Genomic DNA, 23,105 nt, shown 5'->3' with positions numbered 1-23,105 from the left:
TGTGGTGTTTGTTTATTATTATTATTATTATGGTAACTCTTTGCAACACAAAGTTGTGCGAGTTATTTTTAACTGCAGTTTGACACTCACTTTTGTTCAGGAACATTTCATGCATGACCGCGTGACAAACGAGATATTGGATGCGAGTATGAAGAGTGTGGCCTACTGTAGTTTTAAAGGAATATGATTTGGTATAAAGCTGCGGTCACACTAGAGTTTTTGTGTGCAAAATTCTGTCGTGCGGCGCTGCGAAAAGGGGCGGGATCAAACAAGATGATTAGACATTTAAAAAAGCCAGCGATTGCTCCATGTTTTAAATTTCTTTCCAGACACGTCATGTTTTTATCCTCGATTGGTCTCACACAGTCAAGTGATGTGATTTCGCAACTCAGAGTTCGCCAAGCTTGAACTTTGCACCGCAGCAACCTGTGAAATTTGACGCATGACCCTGCGTTTCTAGTCTGACCGTTCGTGTGCGTATGAATGGAAGTCTATGGGGAGAAAAGTCAACCGTGAGCTTAAATCCTATTAAGATGTTTACATGTCTGGACTGCACTTTAATAACGCGCCTAAACTCTACGTGCTTCGTCTTAATTTGATTACTAATTAGTTTAATTATGACTTTGGTCGTATTAAGGTAATCAAAACATAAATAAATAAAAACAATCGCTGTTTACATGGTAGACTCGTAGACATGTAAACGTACTCATTGGTTATCATTTTCTTCCCCTGATAGAGCGAGTAACTAAAGCATGGGTAAATGGTAAAGCATCATTTGGATTGAAATCACATTTTTAAAAAAGTTTTAGAAACTCGTGATAATGAAACCATATAAAGCTTGATCGATTATTAATAAAACTTGGAATTTATCAAATAAACCCTTGAGGCATTACTGACATGTTCATCTAAATCTCATTTTCTGTGCACCAAGTATTAATTTCACCAAACAATGTGTTCTTGAGATGAACTGACATATCACAGGGGTCAAACGAATTGTTTATTTCTCAAAGGAAGGACGTTAAAAAGTAACAGAATCTACAAATGAAACAGGAGCACATAAAAAGAGGATATTAGAGACCACGACTGGAACTCAATAACCTGAAAAAGAGAGCCTACATAGCTTTATATGCTTCCTAAACAGTTTTCCCCCCCAGTAGCCTGCAACATTATTTACCGTTGACATAAATGAATGTGAATAGTAATTAATACTGACAGCAGTCGTGTGATTTTGAACTCCCTAACAGCCTTCAGTAAATAACGGCACTGTTTATTTAAACTGCTTAAAAGAGAAAGCTCCTGAGGATTGACTGCGGGTTCCTACTCATCTGACATAATAGAAGTGCTTTCCCATAAATCCATTCTTTTAAATCTTTCCACAATGCATCTGGACACCGAGAGCCAATCGAGACGCGTGGAGCTTAACGTTATCTCAAACCTAAGCCCCTTTTTGAAATGGCAGGATGACAAGAAAAGATATCTTTGGGAACACGAAACCTGTCGAACATCACTATACGAGATCAAAATCATAGGATAACGAAGGCCTGACGTTGAACTGCATATTTATTTTATAAAACCAGAGATGGCCTTGGAATAGAGAGAGATGAAGCTGGTGTGTTTTGAAGCGGACCGTTTAACTGCAGTAGTATGGTTGGCCTGCGTTGGCTCTTCGTCTCTTGCGACTTTGCTGCTGTTCGAAAAACTGACGGATGTCCTCTGGTGTCACCACCTAAACAACAACAGAAAAAATGAAGACAATTAAAGGGAACGTTCAACCAAAAAAACATATTTGCTCCAAACTTTCTTAAAAAGGGCCAAAAACCAAACTTGATTGAGGTAAATCGAAGGTAAATATACCAAACTTACACAATCGATTTGTGTTGGAACAACCTGAATGAATTAAGCGAACACATTTAAGTGGATTAAACAGAAAACAATTAAGCTGTCTCAAATAAAATCTCAAGAATTGTATTTTATCAGTTTTTTGAACACATTGGAGATCAATGCCGAATACGATAGTAAAGCTGCAGCCGACTCTGTCACTGTTGGATAGAAGACCACGCAGAAGACATCGGCAGAGTATAATTTAAATCTGATTTGTTTACAACATTTCATTGAAACATTATTTTCAACTACCACAAAAAAAGACACCTTTTTTAAAATTGGATGACGGGTCAAATTAAAAAGGTTACCAATGGCTAACTTTGGCCAATGGGCCCTAGTTTGGGCATCTCTGAAGGTCATTCAAGATATAGGTGACTTTTTCTTCAGCAGGACATTAAAGAAGATTTATATTAAAGAGCAGTATAATTAACTTATTAACTATATTAGTAATATAGTCATATTTTAATTAAAAATGAGCACATACACAAACATGACCAAATGAATAAGCTTCCCGTTCACTTGTTGAGGCATGTGTGTGCGCACTCAGACACAGGTTCATTTGTCAATGTCAGAGTCATGTTTGCGAGTGTAATATACAGCAGTTCCCAATAATTGAGTAATGAAATACAAATACTCAAATTACTGTCATTCCTCAGGAATTCTAAATTACTAAGTAGTTTTAAAAGTGTGTACAGTTTACTGCTGAATCAGTACTTTTACCCCACTGTTTCCATTAAACCTGTTGTGACTTATTTTTTCTTGTCTACAGTGATTGGTTAAGAAGAAGAATCGGTCCCATGATTCCAGTTCAAAGTTCTTAACCCAAGGTTTAACATATCAGCACAGCTAGATTTCCCCCCTTTGGTTCCATTGTTTTAGCTTTGCATGTGAACACTTTAAACTTAACCTACATTTTAAATTAGCAGGGTTTTAGGTGGAATCATTTTCACAGTATAATACTCATGAAAACTTTTAAAGGGGTTACTTTTTACTCATACTCAGAGTAGTATTTACATCAGTTACTTGTAATCTCAATACATTGTTGGGCAAGTAATGGTTATATTACTTGAGTGTGATTCTTCAGTACTCTTTCCACCACTGGTTGCAGCATCTTGTACAAATCACAGATAAGATCCTTTATTATTATTACCACCAGATTTTTTTGTTTTTTTCACATTCTATTTAACAGGATAATAGAAAGTATTGACCAAAAATTGAGGAGAGAGAGAGAGAGAGAGAGAGAGAGAGAGAGAGAGAGAGAGAGAGAAAGGATCAGCAAATCACTTGGAGCCAGGAATCAAACTCACTAAGGCTGTGTCCACACACTACCCACAAGGCTATTTTCGCCAACAGGTAAGAACCATTTTGGCAAAAAGTGACTTCTCACCTCACACATTAGTGCTGTAAATTGAAGCTAACAATATTGTAAATAAGGTTCAGTTTCTTGTACATGCTGATCAGTTCATAAGATGACAGTGTGTCGTTTGGAGCCACAGGGATGTATTTGAACATGTTTGTTTATTTTTAATCTAGAAATTGCTTTACCGTTGACTTGCATTATACCAGACTATGCATTATATATGCAAGGACCAGAGAAAAAATCTTCTTTAATGTTTTACTGAAGATAAAAGTCACCTACATCTTTAATGACTCGAGGGTGAGTAAATTCTTCATTCATTTTTTTTTCGGCGTATTCCCTTTATTAATCAGGAGTCGCTACAGCGGAATGAACCGCTAACTTATACAGCGGATGCCTTTCCAGCTGCAACCCATCACTAGGAAACAACCGTACACTCATTTACACTAACTTATAGTTTGAATGAATCTGATTGGCCAACTAATGATTATAGATGAGAGACCCGCTGCGATCAATCATATCACATGCTCCTCTTGAAATTAGTTTGTGAAACTTCACATAGCGCATGTGTTTGGACTTGTGGGGGAGCACCCGGTGGAAACCTGCACAGGCACGGTTTGTAAAGTCACTGTACATTTTCATTTTAGGCTGAATTATCCCTTTAACACTGGACAGCGCTACAGCTTCATCACACTGAATGCCTACCTTTCCTTCTGCTGCGAATCTTTGCAGGTAATCCTTCAGCTCTGTCTTCATGTCGTTATATTCTGAGGGCAAAATAAATGTGATCATGTCAATTAGAAAATGTATTATTTTTATTCTCACACAGGTGAAAGGCTGCATGTTAGCTCTTAACCCTGCTCACCGTGGATGATCTCCAGCTGCTGAACCCGATTCAGGTTATTTAGTGCAGACATCAAAGGGTCCCGACCCCCCGCTCCACCTGCTTGTTCAGCCTGTTCCGTGGACTTGCCCTTGTTCTCATACGCCAGGACAGTGTCCGCTTCATCTGTCAGGAAACACAAGCCTGCGTCTGCATACAGAACCTAAAACAACAAAGTGAAAGTAGCATAAGAACAGGAAACCTAAATACAGATACATTTAATTAAACAAGCAGCACAAACTCTGCATTTATTGTGAAATAGTGTTACAATTAGGGATGCTCCAATCGATCGGCATCAGCCGATAATCACATTTAATGACTCGATCGGTACTCGCTGATCTGGACGATCTCATAAACCCATCGCAAGTGTTTCTGTGTTTTTGACAATATTGCAAGTTCACTAAAACTTTGGCTGGAAATTATCTTATACATTTAAAAAAAAAAAGCTTAATTATGTTGTTTAACATGATTTTTTAATAATACAACTTCTTGTAATTTACTTTAAACAGTTGTGTATAGACATGAGGCGAGTCTCAAATCGCATACTAATACACTATTCTATGCCATTTGGTAATATTAACAGTGCAAGTAGTGCGTTCACACTGAAAACTTTAAAAATAATAAGTGCACTTGAAACACCGGGATGATGCACTCATTCAACAGAAATGTGTAATGATGGACACTTCACCCACTCAACAGTCGCAGCTTTGCTCACGTAGTGGAAGGGGCGGAGCTATCGGTGCACATGTTGGATTACTGTATTTATTTTGGATTGTGAAAGCAAAATTCCCCCATGACAGTGACGGTGAACGCAGTTATACTCATGACAGGTATTATTTTGTAGTTTGGTCATTATTTCACTGATTTGGCAACCGTCAAACGTAATCAGAGAAACGGTTTGAATTTCCGCTTAGTAAAAAAACATTAGTGGATTAGTATATTAATGCATATAATATGCCGTTAAGTGTGTAAGTGCGTAAGTACATAGTGCATAGTGTGCAATTTGGGACGCAGCTCTATTTTCTTTTAGTAAAGAGGTTATGGATATATGGGTTTGCATTGTAACCTGTTATTAAACTTTTTCTTGATTGAGACATATTGAAATTTTCTTTCATCATTTGCAATGTTTCCAAATTGCATTGATAGTCTTGAGGGTGTAACACACCAGATGCGCCATTCAGCGTTGCAACACGGTGCGCACATGACAGTTAAAAGTATGGCACACCAAATGCGCACATTCGCATGTTATTTAAAAGGGAACTAATCAGATGGCGCTCTGTTTTGTGGCAGAAATGTGAACAGAGTTCTGAGTCGTGGCTAGGCACCGCAGACATGTACCCTGATAGAGGTTTACAATTCTGAAATGCATGGCGCTGCATGGCGCATTGCCGAGTGGTGCTTCTAGTGTGTCACCCCCTTTATAGTTATAATTACTTATAATAGTTGCTTATATTGGTTATAAGAGACTTGTTTAAGGGATTAGATGCAGCATCCTTAATTTATTCTACTGGGTAAGGAGAAATTGCATTATAAAGCATCAGAATCAGTACTCTGTATAGGCCGATCACCATGACAAGGAATTGGTACTTGTTTGAATTGGTGTCATATCGTCCTTCATCAATCAATCTAATAAGCTGCTTAAGAACAATTCTTACTATGGTTAATGTTGTTTTTTTCAGGATTCTTTGTTGAAAGAAAAAACTGCATTTATTTGAAATTAAATATTTTGTTTAATTTCATGCATCTTTGCTGAATAATAATACAAATAATCCAAATATAGTGGTCTATTTTACATTACATTGACTTCTTTTTCCATTCTCATGATGAAAACGGTCATTTTAAAATTGTAATTGTACACAGTTTTACTGTTTTTATTGTATTTTGGATCAATACATGCAGCAATGACAAGTAAAAAATATTGTTATTACACTTTTGATCTAATCCGAATAACTGCCATAATTTATGATTACACTACTATTCAATTCTTCTCTGAATGCTACAAAAAGGTGCGTCTGTGTGTTATTAAAGGGTGACAGAAGAGATGATGATTAAATCTCCACTTGTGATCTGTACCTTGCAGTCGGGGCAGGAGCAGAGTTTAGTGCGCCAAGCAGATGGCCAGAAAACTGCACCCTGTTGCTTCCTGCTGATCCCAGAGGCCTTCATCTCTCGAAGCCTGCAGCCGGAGCACAGACCATGTCCTGATGAGCCCTCGCTCTCATCCTGGAGCTTCCTCTTACAGCCAGACGTCCCGTTCATCTGCACCTGACAGGGAAGACAATCTTAACAAATCTACATCGGACTCGCTGCTCAAACCATTCCTCAGTCACAGTGTGAGCTGACATTACTGCTAACAGCTACAAAACAATGTGCTGCAAATTTAGTTTGGTTTCAATTCCTTCAAATTGTGGCTTAACTGAGATGGATGAGACATGAGGTGAAGTAAATCAAAAGCGAAAACACTTGAAAACTACCGCCATCTTGTGGTATGAGTACAAAAACAAAAGGCAAAAAAAATGCTTTCGAACATGTTTAAATTTGCAAACGACCTTATTAAAAATTCTTAAGTTGCATGCATATTAGGCATGGGAAGATAACCGTTTTTGAGGTATACTACAGTTTGGAGAAGTTAAGGTTTTAAAACCACCAAAATTTTCTGCTAAACCATTCCTATGATGTGTAAGATTTTCGTAATGTTCTTTTTTTAATGATTATCAGCAGTATCTCCAGCAGAAAAGACATCCAAAGACATCTCATTTTAAATAGTAAAGAAATGTGTTGTTGAAATTAATGAAGACAGCAGAAGTCAATGATTCATTTGAATTATTTAGACTGACACGTTGACTGCTCCAAAATATTTTAAACGTTTCTCAAAATAAAATATATTGTGTTCAAAGGCTTTTTTAACCCAGACATTTAAAAAGAAAATATTTTAGACCAGTAATCACAACACCGTTAAACCGTGATATTTTTAACCAAGGTTATTATACCATGCGAATTTTGTACTGGCCCATGCCTATTGCATGTCTAGCACAAAAAATCTTAACGTTGGATGAGTTCAGGTTCAACATTCTTGCTTTTTGACGGTCAAAGGTTTTTGTAGAGGGAATTTTGAGAATCTCTTTTTAATCTGTCTGTAATTCTGAAAATACTGAAAACATCCAGGAAAAAATCAAAAGTACATAAAATGTTGAACGTAATCTGGTAAATTATGTATGAACATATCCAAGATTCCCACTTTAAAGGAACACTCCACTTTTTGTTAATAGGCTCATTTTACAACTCACCTAGGGTTACAAAAAATTGAGCATTACCATTTTTGAATTCAAACAGCCAATCTTCAGATTTGACTGTTCTCACTGTTAGCTCAGCATAAATCATAGGATTATATTAGACCATTAGCATATCTTCCTAGAAATTATGAACTTTTCATGATGCAACTACAGAAGAGTCAAGCTTTAAATAGGAAAATTATCCAATCTCTTTGGTCATTTCGAAGCAAGATTTTAATGGTCTAATCCAATTTTAACTTAAAAACTATGTCTACTTAAAAATTAAAAAAATAAAAGTTTAAGCCAAATATCAAATTCCCTGACTTTTCCCTAACTAAACAGCTAGATTTCCATTACATGCTTTCTGTGATTTTAAAAATGGTTTTAGCTTGAATATCATTTTGCATGACTTTAATAGCCACAATGAGAACATCAATGAAAAATTTTCCTCAGATTAAAAAAAAGAGAGATACCTACTGTTTCCATGGCTGCCATGTGCTCCCTTACCAATTTTTGATATCTAGTTTTTTTTTTCTTTTTTCAAACTTTACAAGCTTTTTAGTCATCTACTTTTTAATGTGTGAGAATCTGGAGTCAGAAACGAAATTATATGTTTATAAATGGAAACTAAAATTTAGGCAACAATAAAAAAAAATGTATGATATTTCATGACTTGCACAAAAAAATAAATTAATGCATGGACTTTTAATATCTGGAATAGACTTTTTTTAAATTCCATGATATTCCAGACATTCCATGACTCATGAGAACGCTGTATATCACTCCATAAAAACTTTGACAGTATAGAAATGAAGACACCTGTTGTGTAGGTGCTGCTGAAGTGGAGATTTATGGCATCGTGCAGAAGCCTTTAAAAATATGCACTGCAATTGAAATCTAGTCACAAACTGATCAAGTGAAGAAGAAACACTAAAAATAGTGTTTTGGATATTTCTTTCCATCAGACTGCGAGGACACTTTATGAAAGCGTAAAAAAAATTTGACAAGTGCATAAAAAATGTTTTCGCCTGCAAAATGTGTTCACTGCATATCAGTTGTTCAAAGGGAATTTAAGTTGTCAGCAATAAACAGATTCAATATGAATGAATGGAAGAAAAATGTTACTTCACACTCCGAGACAAAAAAAAGCAGACAGTAAATATAGCCTCACACACACAGAGTAGATACCTTCTCATCTACAGCGCTCTTGGTGTTCTCATTTTTAACCATCTTTTCCTCTTCTTCTTTTTCGACCTCCACCTTCACATCCTCCTCTGCTTTGCATGGACTTACTTTTATTATGGGTGACACTGATGCAAAGAAAAAAAAAAGATTTATAAATATTTAATAAAGGGTGCAAAGGTTCACTGTCAAGAGATATATGTTAATGTACGCTATCTTTATTGCTTTTTAATGGAATCACTTATGTAGCCCTAAAAATGCACAATGCGGAAACTGCAGACAGAACTGAAAACACCTATTTATAGAAACAGAATATTGTGCATCTAATTAAATCACAATACAGATTAGTTTCATTAGCATTTTTCCATTTTACGAGGGAAAAAACTATCATCATTTAATTTATTCCCAAAAAAGTAAATATAAAGGTTTGAATTCAGTAGTCATGATGTAGCAGTAGCAGTTCAATAATCATTCTAATTATACTAATTTAGTCTTAAAGTTGTTTTTATTTCTATTACAAATATAATCATACATTTCAAAATGATGGACCAAAACGGTCATAAGAATTAAACAATTTACACAGTACGTATCATCTGAAAACTGAATTATAAGCTTTCAATTTATCTATGGTTTGTTGAAATACAACATAAATCCATAAACTTTTAACTCATCAAATGTATTATTAGCCATTCCCAGAAATATATCTTGCAACTTAAGACTGGTTTTGTAGTCACATGTTGAAAATATTTGCACTTCTTAATATTGAGTGTAGAAACTGTGATACACTTTAGGGTTCTTGGATGATAGGTTATAACAACAGCATTAATCAAGGTATAGACCAGGACACACCAAGCTCATGATGAGCAGTTGGACTTTGTTGGACCATCTGTGAATGTCTGTAGGATGTTCCAAACAAAATAGCCTAGGACTAAACTGGAATAAAAAATAAATTGGGACTTGTGGAGCTGCGCATTGTTGGAGTTGCTCTTCAGCGTTTCAGCTTTCAGTAGTGACATTTGCATTACACTAAACTGACTGTGAAGACTGAACTGAAACCGTTTCAACTTACTAGAACTTTATCCATGTTAAGCAGCTTTGACACAATCTACATTGTAAAAATGTTATAGATAATTTGAATTGAATGATGAACGGTTCCATGTCACGTCTTATAGGGTTAATTCAGCAAAGAATCAGAGTGCGAAAACAAAAACTGAAGGGACGCACCAAAGTAAACAATTCGAAAATAATCCAAATGTAACCGGCAACCATTTTGCTGCATTTCTTAAGTATTTGCATATGATTATTAGATTATTAGACATATTTGTGTGAGTGAATTCCTCCATTTCAAGTAATTTGTACGGTGATTATGGTACAAAACACTTTTGTACCATTGAGAACAGATTACTGCCCCTTGCTGGTGTGGCAAGACATGTCCTCTCGTGCAGGCACAGAACACAGTTCTGCATCCCAATTGACATACTATCCATCCTAAATAGTATTAAGAAATAGAATAAGTTTGTCCCAAACCATAGTATGTTGAAAATAGTATGCCAAAGGTTCCTGTTTGGTTTACTATTACCAGTAAAAACTCAAAGTGTAGAACCGTCCATACTCTTAACTGCTAAAATGGCCCACAATACATTGCAAGTTGGACATGAATTTGATTAGAACTACAAACTCAACTACAACAAACATGGCAGACATGCAAGACCAACCGTCATAAAGAAAGGCTAAGGTAAAGTTGTTTGAATGACTGTTGTTTTAAATACTGGAACATATTTAAACCGTGTTTTCTGTGTTATATTTCATCTGCAACTACAATGTAAACTTATATCAAGATATATTTGAACATTAACTTCTGAATGCATAATTACCCAAAGACCTGAGGAGATTTCTCTGGATGAAAGATTTGTGAATGGCAGATTATCTTGCTGCTGCATCACCAATAAGCTAAGTAATTAAATATGAAAGTAATGTGGAGGATGTGTCGAGATGATTGACAAGGGATGTAAATAAGAAACAAAACCATCTGTTAATGAGGACGTAGTATGTCCAAAGCTTGCATACCATTATGTTACACACTCAAAAGTATGTACTTTTCCTTTACAAAAAAGGTACATACTTTTATGACCTGTTTCCACTGAGTGGTATGGTACGGTACACTTCTATGACCTTTTCCACTGTCAAAAAGCATACCGAACTGAACCGTACCACTTTTTCGGCACCCTTTCAAAAGGGTACCAAACACAAAGGGTACCAAAAGGTGGAGCTACATGCGCATCTGAACGTTGATTGGTTCCAGAGATACATCACGATCTCGTGGAGCTAGCCAGGATGAAAAAGAAGGAACCGCCATGTTTTAAATACACAGCCAAGACATTACATTGTAATACTATATGCAAATAATAATGAACCATGGATGACCAGAGCTCAAACAAACCTTGGCGTTGTTTTGATGTACTGCCAAAAAGCAAAGAAGAACAGAATATGCTGTGTCCTGTTGTCGTTTTACAAGGCCGTCTAAAAGTGCAATCAGTTTTTTGCTTTCTCAGGGAAGCTCACGATCGTGTCTATATTTGATATAAGAACTTCTTGAGTTGGTGATAATAAGGTGTTTGTGATTATTGAAGTGTCTTCGACGTCTGATCCTTTCAGAAAAGGAAAGGACAAACGGGGTGAAGAGTGAAAAAAAAAAAGAAGAGAAGCCTGACAAAACACAGGAGCAAATTGTTTCAGAAACCTGAATCACGAACAAACTGCCATGTTTATCATCACCTTCTGGACTATTATGAACTTGGAATGACAAAATTACTCTCTAACAGAGGCTACATGTGCTGCTGTAGATTACAGACACAGATGAGAGGTTTGCTCTGACTGTGGGCTATATTTTGTGTTGTTTTTGAACTCAAATAAGGACTAAATGTATGCTGTGAGTAGTTTTTCTGTAATTGGTAACGTATCGGAGTGTATGTGTTCATATATGTTGCATTTCTTTATTTATTTGACATAATTGCAGACTTTACAGTAGGCTATTTCACACTGTCATTGAGCTGTTGTTTTCATTTAATCATGTTCAAAGAAAGGTTAGTAATAAACATTTATAAACAAGTATTTATGTGTATAAAGCATCTGTTTTGAGAGAAGTGCTTCTCATATATGTGAACGACCTGTACAGCTTTACTGTAGACATTTGAGCGAGAATGACGTCGACTGAAACTCTGTCGTACACCACACCCACCAATAGGGTACCATTGGTAGTGGAAATGCAAGCCTGATAAAGGTGACCCTTACCGACTCGTACCTTACTGTACCAGTCAGTGGAAACGGGCCATTAGGTTATATATTCACATACAAGTATGTGAATCGGGACGCAGCAGCGCTCTCATTTCTGTTGTCCATTCGGTGTGTTCATATGCAGCCTTTTGGTCCAGACAAGACTAGCAGTTTGTTTTCATCGGCACTAGTTGTTTGGTGTTGGCTTGGTGTGTCCTGGACTTGACAAATCTTTTGTATAATGATTTGCTAAAATATTTACAAGTAATTCTCATACCAAATATCTGTACATGCTAAACAGAAGCAAAAACAGATATAACATCTTTACCTGCAATTTGAGCAGCATAGTTCCAAAGGAAAGGTGTTTTATTCATGCATGATTCGCAGATCATCTCTTGTAGCTCCACACAGTCTGGAACTGCACAGCCTAAATGCTGGAAAAAACAAAACATTCTTCAGATTTGACCAGAACAGACTATATTTCTAATCTACACAAACACAAAAAGTAAGTCACATCTTGTATGACTGCAGTCTGATGTGAAACTAACCCGACCGTGCAGCCAGTCCTCACACACGATGCACTGGATCATCTCATCTGAAACCTGGATTGTGGGTTCAATTCAGATTAAGAGTTAATATTTATATAAAGAACACAATGTGAAAGTATGTAACAGAATGCAGCTCAGACTAAACCGCTCTTTACCTCGTCCTCTGGATCAGGGTAGGGTCTGTCACATGTGCAATACAAGCCGAAGAAATTGTGGCTGTACTTGTTTCCTGAATTTACTTTTTCTTTATCCTGCATGACAGAAATACATAATCCCTATTATTAAAGTTGAGACTGAAAGACACATATTTAAACCAATGGTGATGCATAACTTACAGCAAACAGCTTGCACTCCATGTCACCAAACTTGTCGTTTCCACAATCACATCGAAAATTCCTGTGATATCAATCAAAGTAATGAATGCAGATTCCTCATAACATTTCATAACAGCAATGCAGTTTACTATTTTGTCATAATAAATCTCTATAAACCTGTCTTAAAAATATAACAATATAATAATATTATTATCATATAATGTATGTTGTTAAATATGTATGTTGTGAGAAATCATGACATAAATTCATATTTCTTTATTATTTTTAACACAAATGAAGTCTGATAACCTGTAACCATTGACTTCCATAGTATTTGTTTTTTCTACAATGGAAGTCAACAGGTTTCCAGCATCCTTCAAAATATCTTCTTTTTGTAAAAAAGTCAAACAGGTTTAGAATAAGTAAAAGTGAGTAAATTCTAACATTTTTCAGTTTCTCTTTAAAAATAAATTTCTCTCCACATTTTTGCATTGAATGAAAAGTTGCTGAACAGAAACATCCAAGTTTCAGCTTAATATATTAATTTATAATTGTTTTATATAGAGCTGCACAATATTGGAAAATTTCGCCATTGAGATACTTTTTCTGTGTGACATAGATTGCTATAGAAATACAATTTCACCAGATGACTTAAATAGCTCTATTTGGAAAGTCAATAATTTAGATTGATTAGGATGGTTTTGTTGGGGAGTGAAACGTAAATATATTGTTATGTAATTTATTACATACACATAATAAACAAACCACAATCAAAATAAACAATGGAGCAAATATTAAAGTGAAACAAACTGTGCTTTATGGTTTTCTGGGAATAGTCTAGCAGAATTCAGGTACAAAAATTCAATAATAAATATAAAAGAGCATAAAATATGTATTTCTTTTTTTAAACTACTTTATGCACTATTAAAATGTTTTAAACGCTTTTAAAATGATAACATAAGCCCCTTTCACACATACAGACCTTTCCGGAAAATTGCCATCAATTTTCCGGAAAGGTTGTATGTTTGAACAGGTCCTTTTGGAAAATACCGGTAAATTCGTTCTGGCTATTTTCCGGAAACAGAAGTTGTAACATTACCGGCAATTTGCCGGAATGTTGCGCTGTGTGAATGCAGAAGGAAGATTGCCATAATATGCGCGTGCACGTCTAGAACGTGCTGACGTGAGACGTCTGCTTTAGCCAATCAGAACAGTCAGACGCATTTACGTCCGCGCGGTTTGCGAGAATAAAAGCCTTTGAATATTTTTCCAGACACATTTAGCTGCTAGAAGTTAGTCAGATCACGTTTATATGTTCTTCTTAATGCCAACTGTGTAAATAATCATCGATGAGATGCTTATGATAAGCCGTTGTTTGTTTACCTTTAAGCTTTGCGTGTGCCTGTGAAACAGCCTGTGAGCGCCTGCACATGCACATATTATGAACATCTCGACATGAGAAAGTGATCCTGCGAAAGTTGTTCACAATATTGATCATCCACAGAGTTTGTAATTTAGTCAAATGTTTACAAATACAAGCGCAGCCGTTTAAAGCTCATTTGTGGTGAATGATGTCAGAATTTACCGGTATTTTGGAATGGATGTGTGAATGCTCCTTTCCGGAAAATTTCCGTAACATCCTCGCCTGTGTGAACAGCGCTTTTTTGAATATACCGGTAAAGTCTTTCCGGAAATTTTCTAGATATTTCCCGGTATCACTGTGTGAAAGGGGCTATTGTCACAGGCCTTAAAAACAAATGCAGATGCATGTTTTCACTCTATTATAATTCAATTGTGAAATGTCTCCTCAAATCTCATGTGTTTTGGTTTCTGGTCATCTATAATCCAAACTCAACATTGCCTATCTTAACAATAACAAAACAATCCAGATACAAAAAATAGTATTCAGATATATGGCATTAAGAGAGTTACTTTCGCTTAGACTAGTGTTAGTCTAAATGTACTCTTTAACATAGTATCACAGCTCAACTGAATATTAAAGGGAGATTTTGGGAATATTCACCTCTTGGTATAAAGCTCAAAAAGGTCATGGCCTTCATGGCACTTGTAGGAACATGCCAGGCAGATGCCAGCTGGCTCTCCTCCCTTTGGTGTGCAGGTGTTGCAGGCATACAGAGCCTGCCGCTTCACATACCCCTGTAAAGACAAAAAAAACAGTAAATCACCTTGTTTTCATGACCTACAATTACTAGATTCACACGGAATCTGCGTGAGCAGAATTCTGCAGATTTTTAGTCTACTTTAATCTATGTATTTACTTGTGTAAATGTGTGTAAATTTTATGCAGAAATAGCAAAAAATGTTAGCAGATTCTGTCTGGATCTAGTAATAAGTACTGGGCCCACAGTATGGAATCTGTGCCCACAAAGATTCGCAAATTTTTTTTTTAGTAATTACACTATTAGTATTGAACAATATGCAAAAATTTAGATAAATTATGTACAATACAATTTGTGATGTTATAGGTTATATTTGTTCTGTCTTTTAGTGGATGTATTATATGAGAGACCTGCTGTAGCTTTGTTTACCAAACAGTTTGTTCTGATTGGATTTTGATTGTAAACTTTAAAAGAAATTTTTTATTCTCTGTGTTAGGTTTTCGGGCGGCACAGTGAAACAGTGGGTAGCACTGTCACCTCACAGCAAGAAGGTCGCTGGTTCGAGCCTCGGCTGGATAAGTTGGCGTTTCTGTGTGGAGTTTGCACGTTCTCCCAGTGTTGATTTCCTCCGGGTGCTCCAGTTCCCTCACAGTCAAAAAACATGCACTTTAGGTGAATTGGGGGAGCTAAATTGTCTGTAGTGTATGTGCGAGTATGAGTGTGTATGGGTGTTTCCCAGTAATGGGTTGCAGCTGGAAGGGCACCCGCTGGTAAAAACATATGCTGGTTAATTTGACGATTAATTCCGCTGTGGCAATGCCTGACTAATAAAGAGACTAAGCTGAAAAGAAAATGAATGTGTTAGGTTATCATCTCACAAAATCCTATATCATAATTCTACAGATTTTACATAAATTCTGCTGAAAAACAGCTAATATTGAGAATTCTTTAAGATTATCTTATTTTAAATTGAATAATTTAGTAAACAGCTTATTTTCCCATAACTTGAATGTAATTTCCCAGTATCTGCTCACAGTCATTGCTTGTTCAGTGATCCTGATAGTCTGTTAATGAAATACGGTTTGTTTGAAACATCGACGTTTAATGATACTTAATGTCAACCCAAAACATATTTCTGCGAGAATATTACTAAATTGTCGAAACGAAAACAAGCTGTGTGAAGGTATAGACCGCATATTTTGAAGTTAAACTCCGGGAAAAGGCAGTGTTTACAAAAGAGACAACAAACCTCGGGATATGAGCATTTCTCTGAATCACTTCCTCCAAGAACAGCGGAGGCTTCGTTCTCCAGCTCTTCGTCCTCCTCTAAAACGTCCACCAGAGATACAGTCGCCTCCTCTCCATCATTTACCGCCATCCTTGAAGACACGAGAGCAAAAAAGTGCTTCTAGTTCCTGTTCCAGGGCACGAAACGAGACACGAACTAACTGGACCGTTACCGAGATCACGAATTAACAGCGGCAGAGGATTATCGGAATACAAAACACAACTAAAGACGGGTGAACGCGTCAGACAAATTGACAGCACGCGAACAAATTCTCGGGATTAACTGTGACAACAAAACCAATGCTGCTTCCGGTTTATGCAAATACAAGATGTTTTGGCGGGAGAGTTGCGGATGTTGTAAATACATTTTATTGTGGTAGAGTTATTTTCTTCTGATTATTTTATAATGAAACAGCATACCTACAAAATACCACAAAGTCAGTGTTACCAGAAAACAATAATATTTGCTAAATCAATCCAATAGGTCAGAGTTCAAAGGGTAAATCGGTGTTGCCATGTCCACGTATTTTACTACTTTGTTACTGAAGCATTAAACTGATATAAGCATACAGGATTATACGATGACATATGAAGCTGTACAAAACTTTAAAATACACAAAAAATATTAGTAAAAAATAAAGCATTCTATTTGACACAATTATGTTATTAATATTAATTAAATTATCAGATTTGTGAACAGTTATAAACAACCACTACTGTTTAACTACTGATTAAAGTTACTGATTAACTTATTTAACTCCACAACTGATTAACAGGCCTACATCAACATGTGCTAATTTATACCGTTGTTTTTAGTAAATTGTGTGCACAATAATCATTGTTTTCCTTTTTGCAGGTAAATAAAATGAAGAACAAATTAGTAAAAAAAATATCCACAATTTACTACAATAACAGAATGTTCCACGCTGTGGTGATGAATTGTGATTTCATGGGGTTTTTAATTTGTTTGTTTTTTTAATGGCCGAATTAGAACATAAACCATGACAGTTCTTTTTAAACTGCGTGTTTTTCTTGTGAAATCTGGCAACCTGGTTACATTGTGTTCGTTCAACATGGCAGCGTGCGAGCTGAAGGGAGAGCTGAAACACAGAGATGGACAGACGAACCAGTTTACAGCACAAGTGGATGGCAATTTGAAATCAATAATAAGTGGCATTAAGAAAATAAATGGCGACATTTCAGAAGCCTTAACGACACTCGTTGAACAAGAAAAAGGCTCAACGGGAAATGACAGAGAGAGTGTTAATGGTAAGAAGCTGAAATAAAACCAACCAAAATACGTAAAAGTCAAGCAACCATAACTAATAAATTGGTTAAAAGTGTCCCCTAACATGTGATTAAATATGACAGAGAGTTTTGATGTCATCTGTCATTTACTAAAAATATATCTAAGTGCTGACATATTTACTTCACATATTTAGCAAGTATATCTTATTATAATACACTGTAAAACCCAAGTCAACCTTATAAAATAAAATGAGTGTAGTTAACTCAAAATTGACTGAAAGTTAGATAGAGTAAGTTCACAGTACTCATATAGATTAGGTTTTTAACTCAAATGGTTTGTTTCAGTTTCCTTAAACGAGTTGCATTAACTTGGATTTTACAATATTCAGTTGGTTTGAGTTATCTTCATGTATTGGGTTTTACTGTGCTCAAATTGCTTCATTTACTCAAATGGATTAAGTTCACAGCGCTCATTAGGATTAGTTTTTGAACTTAAATGGTTTGAGTTATCGTCACTTTTTGTTTTACAGTGTAGATATGTAATACTCGGGAATGTACTATTTTTAGTATTGTAAGTGCTTACACTAAAAATCATAGCAAAGCCACATGATCTCAAATTTAGTAGTTAAAAAGTAAAAATACTTTATTACATTTAAAGTGATACGATTTGTTGTGATTTGTAACTTTTGTCCCCTTAATCTCATGTTAAAGATGATGAGGAAGAGGACAGCGATGATGATGATGGCAGTGCCACAAAAACCACCACCATCACCAAGTCAAGCTCAGAACCTCCAAGCAAGAAGATGAAAACTTTACGTTCATGATAAGCAGAACTCACATTAATCAGGCCTTTTTGCATACAGAGTTAATGTTGCCCTTCTCCTTAAAAAATCTACTTTTATCCGCTAGTGACTTCAAGACAGTGTTGAGATTTTGCCTTATTTTGTTTCCATTCTGTAAGTTATTTTACATAAATTTAGGTCCCTCCAAAAGGGAAACAATTTCATCGTTGCATTTTTTTGTCCTGTTGTAAAAAGTTAAACATTGACAGCAGTTATCAGAACTTCAGCACACAATAATAAAATCATTGTGCAATAAACTGGATTCAAACCGTCCAATCAAATGTCTGCGTTTCTGATTGAGAAATCAGTGTAACAGTTTAAAAAGAATACACTCGGCACATTTCTTTATTGATTTCATCAGAATCCAGAGTTGTTTCAAACCACAGTGTTTTGAGATTGCAATGGAAAGTTATTAACAAATACTCAATAAACATCATTAAAAATTCACAGACAAGCCCTTTGAGTAAAAAAAACTCAACATTTTAACAAATGAATGAATAATCCAAATATGACCCAATATTTCCACAAAGAAACCATTTAAAACATCTGTGGTACAGGCTTATATAAAGCTTGAATCTTGTGTTAAACTCTACCACACCCAACAACTTTAAAGAACCATTTGCATTTCTAATAAAGATAAGATAATTCACGCTATCAAATTATACTGATATCCCTCCACAATAAGACATGAGATTGAGTGCACTACTTTTACGAACAAACAATGAATGTCAAGAACTTGCTTTGCAAAACACACTTATGTATTTTCTCTGAGGACACTCAATTATCACTATGGTGAAACATAATTAGTGTTTGTCAAACAGAATTGCATAAAAATACTTTCAAGAGCTGACAGAAAATCATATTTGATCGTACAGAAATACTGTTATTCAAATGCATTCATCATAGATTGATTGTTCTTAATACAAATGTTTCCTTATTTGACATTTTTCCTTCCTTGAGTGCATTTTATAATCAATACAAATCAGACACTGGTTTAAAGAAATGAAAACACATCCTGTTAGTGGAACTAGTTCTCATATTTTCCAATAACAAAATGTCTGCTGGAGTTGAAACAAACAACAACTGAAGCATTAAAGTGACACTACAAATCCATTGGCCTCATGCTATGGAAACATATATACTTGTATACATTGACACATCTTTATTCATATTGATTTCTAGTCAGTCCACTCACAATTAAAAGTGTAATTCAAGTAGTTTAGCATCAGAGTTCTGCATGCGGTCCCAACAATATTCTCCAAAGCTTAGACCATGGCTTAACAGACTCCATTTAGGCGACTTGGACTTCATTTATCAAATTTAATTTAAATTATAAAAGTCATTTTATTTCAACGTAAATTAAACATCTAAAAAGTACCTTACACTGTGCTGACATGGAAAACACTTGTGGATCCTCTTTAATAAATCTAATCAATGAAAATGCAGACCACTTACATCATTTGACTTGAAAGGATGCAGTATGAAACATCACAAGCCTGTAGTCTGTAGTGCTAAAAATACACAATAAAAACTGGTGTGGAACAATTCATTTGTAAAGAAAAAACACAGAAAAGTCCTAAATATAGTCCTCATTTAACTCCTATAACCAAAAAAAAGAAAGAAAAAGAAGTCAGGACTGAAAAAAATAAACAATTATTGAATGCACTTTTGTATCGTTCAACCCCAAAGTCACCAAACTACATGGCACCAAGATCTGATCCCACATCTTCAGGTGTCAATCAGCTGCAGTCTGCTGATCTGATTGGAGGCCTTTGTGAAAGTTTGGTGACGGTTGCAGAGGACAGCAAGGCAGATGGGCAGAATACAGTATCCTACAGTCTTGGGATCCGCTCTTGTGCAGGAGTAGAGAAAGAGAAACACCTGCAGATAGGGAAGGAGGAAAATGGTGGCCCAAACCCAGAAGGGCAAGAGGAGAAGTCTCGTTTTCAGAGTTACTATCCATGAGGTTGAAGAAGGGGAAGAGGATGAAGCGTCTCCTGGCCATTTTGCCTGCGCTCCAGATGTTTTTTCCACTTGTGCCAATGCAAGTCGGTTGTATGTTTGGCTGATCTCAAATATGTAATACACTGCAGCGACACTGGCCAGCAAGTACAGTCCGACACCAATCCACCCCATCCGCTGACGGAAATTCATCATTCTCCATGCTCTTCCCTGGGAAAAACAAAGACAAATCTGAGGTAAAGTTGGTTTTATATCACATATTCGTGCAGTGATAACTTGTGACACAGTTCCTATATTGTTTCCTTTGAATAGTCGGTCAGAAATAGCATAGAAGTATGACTTCAAAAACAGCATTAGCTCTAGGGATGCTCCGATCGATCGGCCAAAGATAATCACATTTCATGACTCGATCTGCAATTGCCAGTTACTCAAGAGTTGATCGCAGGGGGTTTGTTTATGACTTTACAAGCAGAGGTAGATGCACATGCACTCCTATATATTATGCATGGCCTACAGCAGCCACAACAGGAGGTGCCTGATGCGATCTTTTAACAGCAACTAAAATACACAGAGATGCGGTGCGACCTCTGTTCATTGTAAAGATGTATTCGATTTTCTAGATCTGCATTTTAACTTGTTATGCATCAAATATCCGCTCCAAACTTTTTCATGATTGAGACGTTGAATTCTCCTTTCATCATTTGCAGTGTTTCCAAAATGCATTGTTTGTCATTTTTATTACTAATTTTTGTGGTGGTACATTCTGCTGTGGCGACCCCTGACAAATACGGGAATAAGCCGAAGTAAAATGAATGAATGAATTATTTTCTGTAAATCTGCTTCTGGCCATGACATGTTCATACCTAAATAGTTATAAGAGAATTGTTTAAGGTATTATATGCAGCATCCTTCATTTATTTTCATTAAGTTCATACTTAGAGGAATCATACTTATTAAAAAGCTTAAAGCATTAGAATCTGTACTCCGTATCGGCGGATCACCATAACAAGGAATTAGGACTAAATATCGGCTGCAAAAATCCTTATCGAAGCATCCCTAACGTTAATCAGCAATATTTACTTGGCTGTGCACAATGATGTAATTTGATAGTCTCTGGCTGCTAATATGAGTTTCCTGTTTAGAATTTGCAAAGAATACTTTTCTAAAAGTATAATATTAGGGAGAAAGTTTGAACGTGCAAATATAAAACCAATTTTGCCCCAGTATGAATAGAAGTCATGTGATCAATGGTTTCAGGACATAAAAATGAAAACAATTTTCACTGAATCTACAAGTAAACAGAAACTCGAATGGTGAACAATTAATTGCACATTAAAAACAGCTTTCCTAAAAGTTGTACGAAACAAGTTTCTAGACTAATTAATACAATCTAGCAGGAAACATTTGGAAAAAATATTCCAAAGAGGAAGTGTTTCCAGCTCAATAACCTCGCAAACACACACACACACCATCTGGAGATTTCTCAAAGCTGTTAACCAGCACTGGTGTGTCATTAAACCTCGACACGCCTCCGTCCTATAGATTAGCACATGGTTTTCACTCATTGTTACTTACTGTAATTACACGATCAATCCATTTTGCTCGGTTTCCTAGAAAATTTGTTCCTCAAGCCAAAGCACACAGCGTCAGTTTGTCACAGGGTTGTTGTCATAGGACTCACTTCCTGGAATGTCTACATCCGGGAAGTTCCCATGAATCTTCGAGGACTTTATGATTAACCTAGCAAAGGACTTTACCGCCCTCGTGAGCATGTCTGTGGTACAAACTATAGACTGCAATAAACGCTCCACTACTGTATAGTATTACACTGCCTTGGACAATGATTTTAAAATTTACCCCCATTTTTTATTTTGCTTGCAATTGAATTTGTGTTGTGTCATATAATAGCACTGGTATATTATGGATCATGACTTGTCCTGATTGGTTTATCTGTATAAAAACAGACTTACAACACAGTTTATGATAGGTCTGGTTGATATGGCAAAAATGCAGTTTCGCTAATTATTTTCCATATTGAATGATAACCATATATATTTTGATATTTTTTGTCAATGGTTTCAGATTTAAAGGAGTAGGCTAATACATCAATGACTGAAGCCATAAAAATTTGAGGTAACTAATTAGAGTAACTTAGATCTGTAATATCAACACAGTTTTAGATACCCATTGTTGCACATTACAGCTGTGTGATTGGCTCTTATATCAATATAGAGTAAAAAAAAGTCCAGAATATTGTTATTGACATCAATTTTATCGTTTATCGGCCTAGCCCTAATAGAGAATAAATAAATATATATTTTACTGAAAACCAAGAGTGAACCTTTATTCAGCTATTTCTTTGACATTTGAATTTAATGAAGTAATTATTAATTTAAAAAAAATTACACCAAAACTGTGATACAATTAAAACTGCACATGCCAGTAGAATGAATTGTAATAAAAACATGCTGTAACTGTCCCAATTCTGTCAATCCTGATTAAACTGTCTGTTAGGGAGATACAATAGCTTTGCTTGGTAACTTAACTTAAAGCTAAGAAAACTGTGGTTTCAATTATACAAATGAATAATGTTTCATGAAAACAGATTAGACAGTATGAGAAATTTTCTGAACATTAAAAAATTACCATTTTACCTAAAAATGAGTTTTATACTGAAGCACTTGAAATGGATGATTTCTCTCAGATTGAAGGAGGGTCTAACTGAGAATATATAGTATGAATGTTGTCACTCTAGCTTATTCTTGAATGGAGCAATTCGTCTGCCCCATGCATCCATCCCAGTCATTGATCCCTCCATGTGCCTGTATAATGTTTTATTAACACAATAAAAGAAGTTGTTTATAATAAAAAACTAATTACGTCCAATCACAAGTCTACACTTACTTTCATTTACATAGTTCCTGTGAAACATTTCA

General features: G+C 35.7%; 3 protein-coding genes across 4 annotated transcripts; 1 reads left to right on the top strand and 2 right to left on the bottom strand.

Annotated features, from left to right (window-relative positions):
• Positions 1-981: 981 nt before the first annotated feature.
• ubr7 (ubiquitin protein ligase E3 component n-recognin 7) lies at positions 982-16,412 on the bottom strand. Of its 2 annotated transcripts, none has more exon segments than NM_212629.1 (11): positions 982-1,726; positions 3,944-4,005; positions 4,104-4,284; positions 6,195-6,386; positions 8,582-8,703; positions 12,177-12,282; positions 12,397-12,450; positions 12,552-12,647; positions 12,732-12,792; positions 14,734-14,867; positions 16,080-16,410. In NM_212629.1, coding segments are annotated over 11 exon segments (1,233 nt in total). In that variant the 5' UTR covers positions 16,209-16,410; the 3' UTR covers positions 982-1,630.
• A 760-nt stretch (positions 16,413-17,172) lies between these two features.
• Positions 17,173-18,480, top strand: si:dkeyp-55f12.3. Its single transcript, NM_001025552.2, is given in 2 exon segments — positions 17,173-17,386; positions 18,077-18,480. Coding segments are annotated over 2 exon segments (309 nt in total). The 5' UTR covers positions 17,173-17,190; the 3' UTR covers positions 18,190-18,480.
• A 54-nt stretch (positions 18,481-18,534) lies between these two features.
• lyset (lysosomal enzyme trafficking factor) lies at positions 18,535-21,848 on the bottom strand. Its single transcript, NM_001033746.2, is given in 2 exon segments — positions 18,535-20,379; positions 21,745-21,848. A coding segment is annotated over 1 exon segment (429 nt). The 5' UTR covers positions 20,365-20,379; positions 21,745-21,848; the 3' UTR covers positions 18,535-19,935.
• Between the last annotated feature and the right edge of the window lie 1,257 nt (positions 21,849-23,105).

Source organism: Danio rerio, chromosome 20, assembly GCF_052040795.2.
Source record: "Danio rerio strain M-AB ecotype USA chromosome 20, GRCz13ab, whole genome shotgun sequence".
Lineage (NCBI taxonomy): Eukaryota > Metazoa > Chordata > Actinopteri > Cypriniformes > Danionidae > Danio > Danio rerio.
The sequence above is the reverse complement of the archived record's forward strand: the minus strand, read 5'-3'. Positions and strand labels throughout refer to the sequence as shown.

Coding starts and splice junctions, on each gene's coding strand:
- ubr7 (XM_087296382.1), bottom strand. CDS start 16,208: ATGGCGGTAAATGATGGAGAGGAGGCGACTGTATCTCTGGTGGACGTT. Junction 6,381..8,581: donor AGAGCGCTGTAGATGAGAAG/GTATCTACTCTG, acceptor TGTCAGGTGCAG/ATGAACGGGACGTCTGGCTG. Junction 1,727..3,943: donor GATTCGCAGCAGAAGGAAAG/GTAGGCATTCAG, acceptor GTTGTTGTTTAG/GTGGTGACACCAGAGGACAT.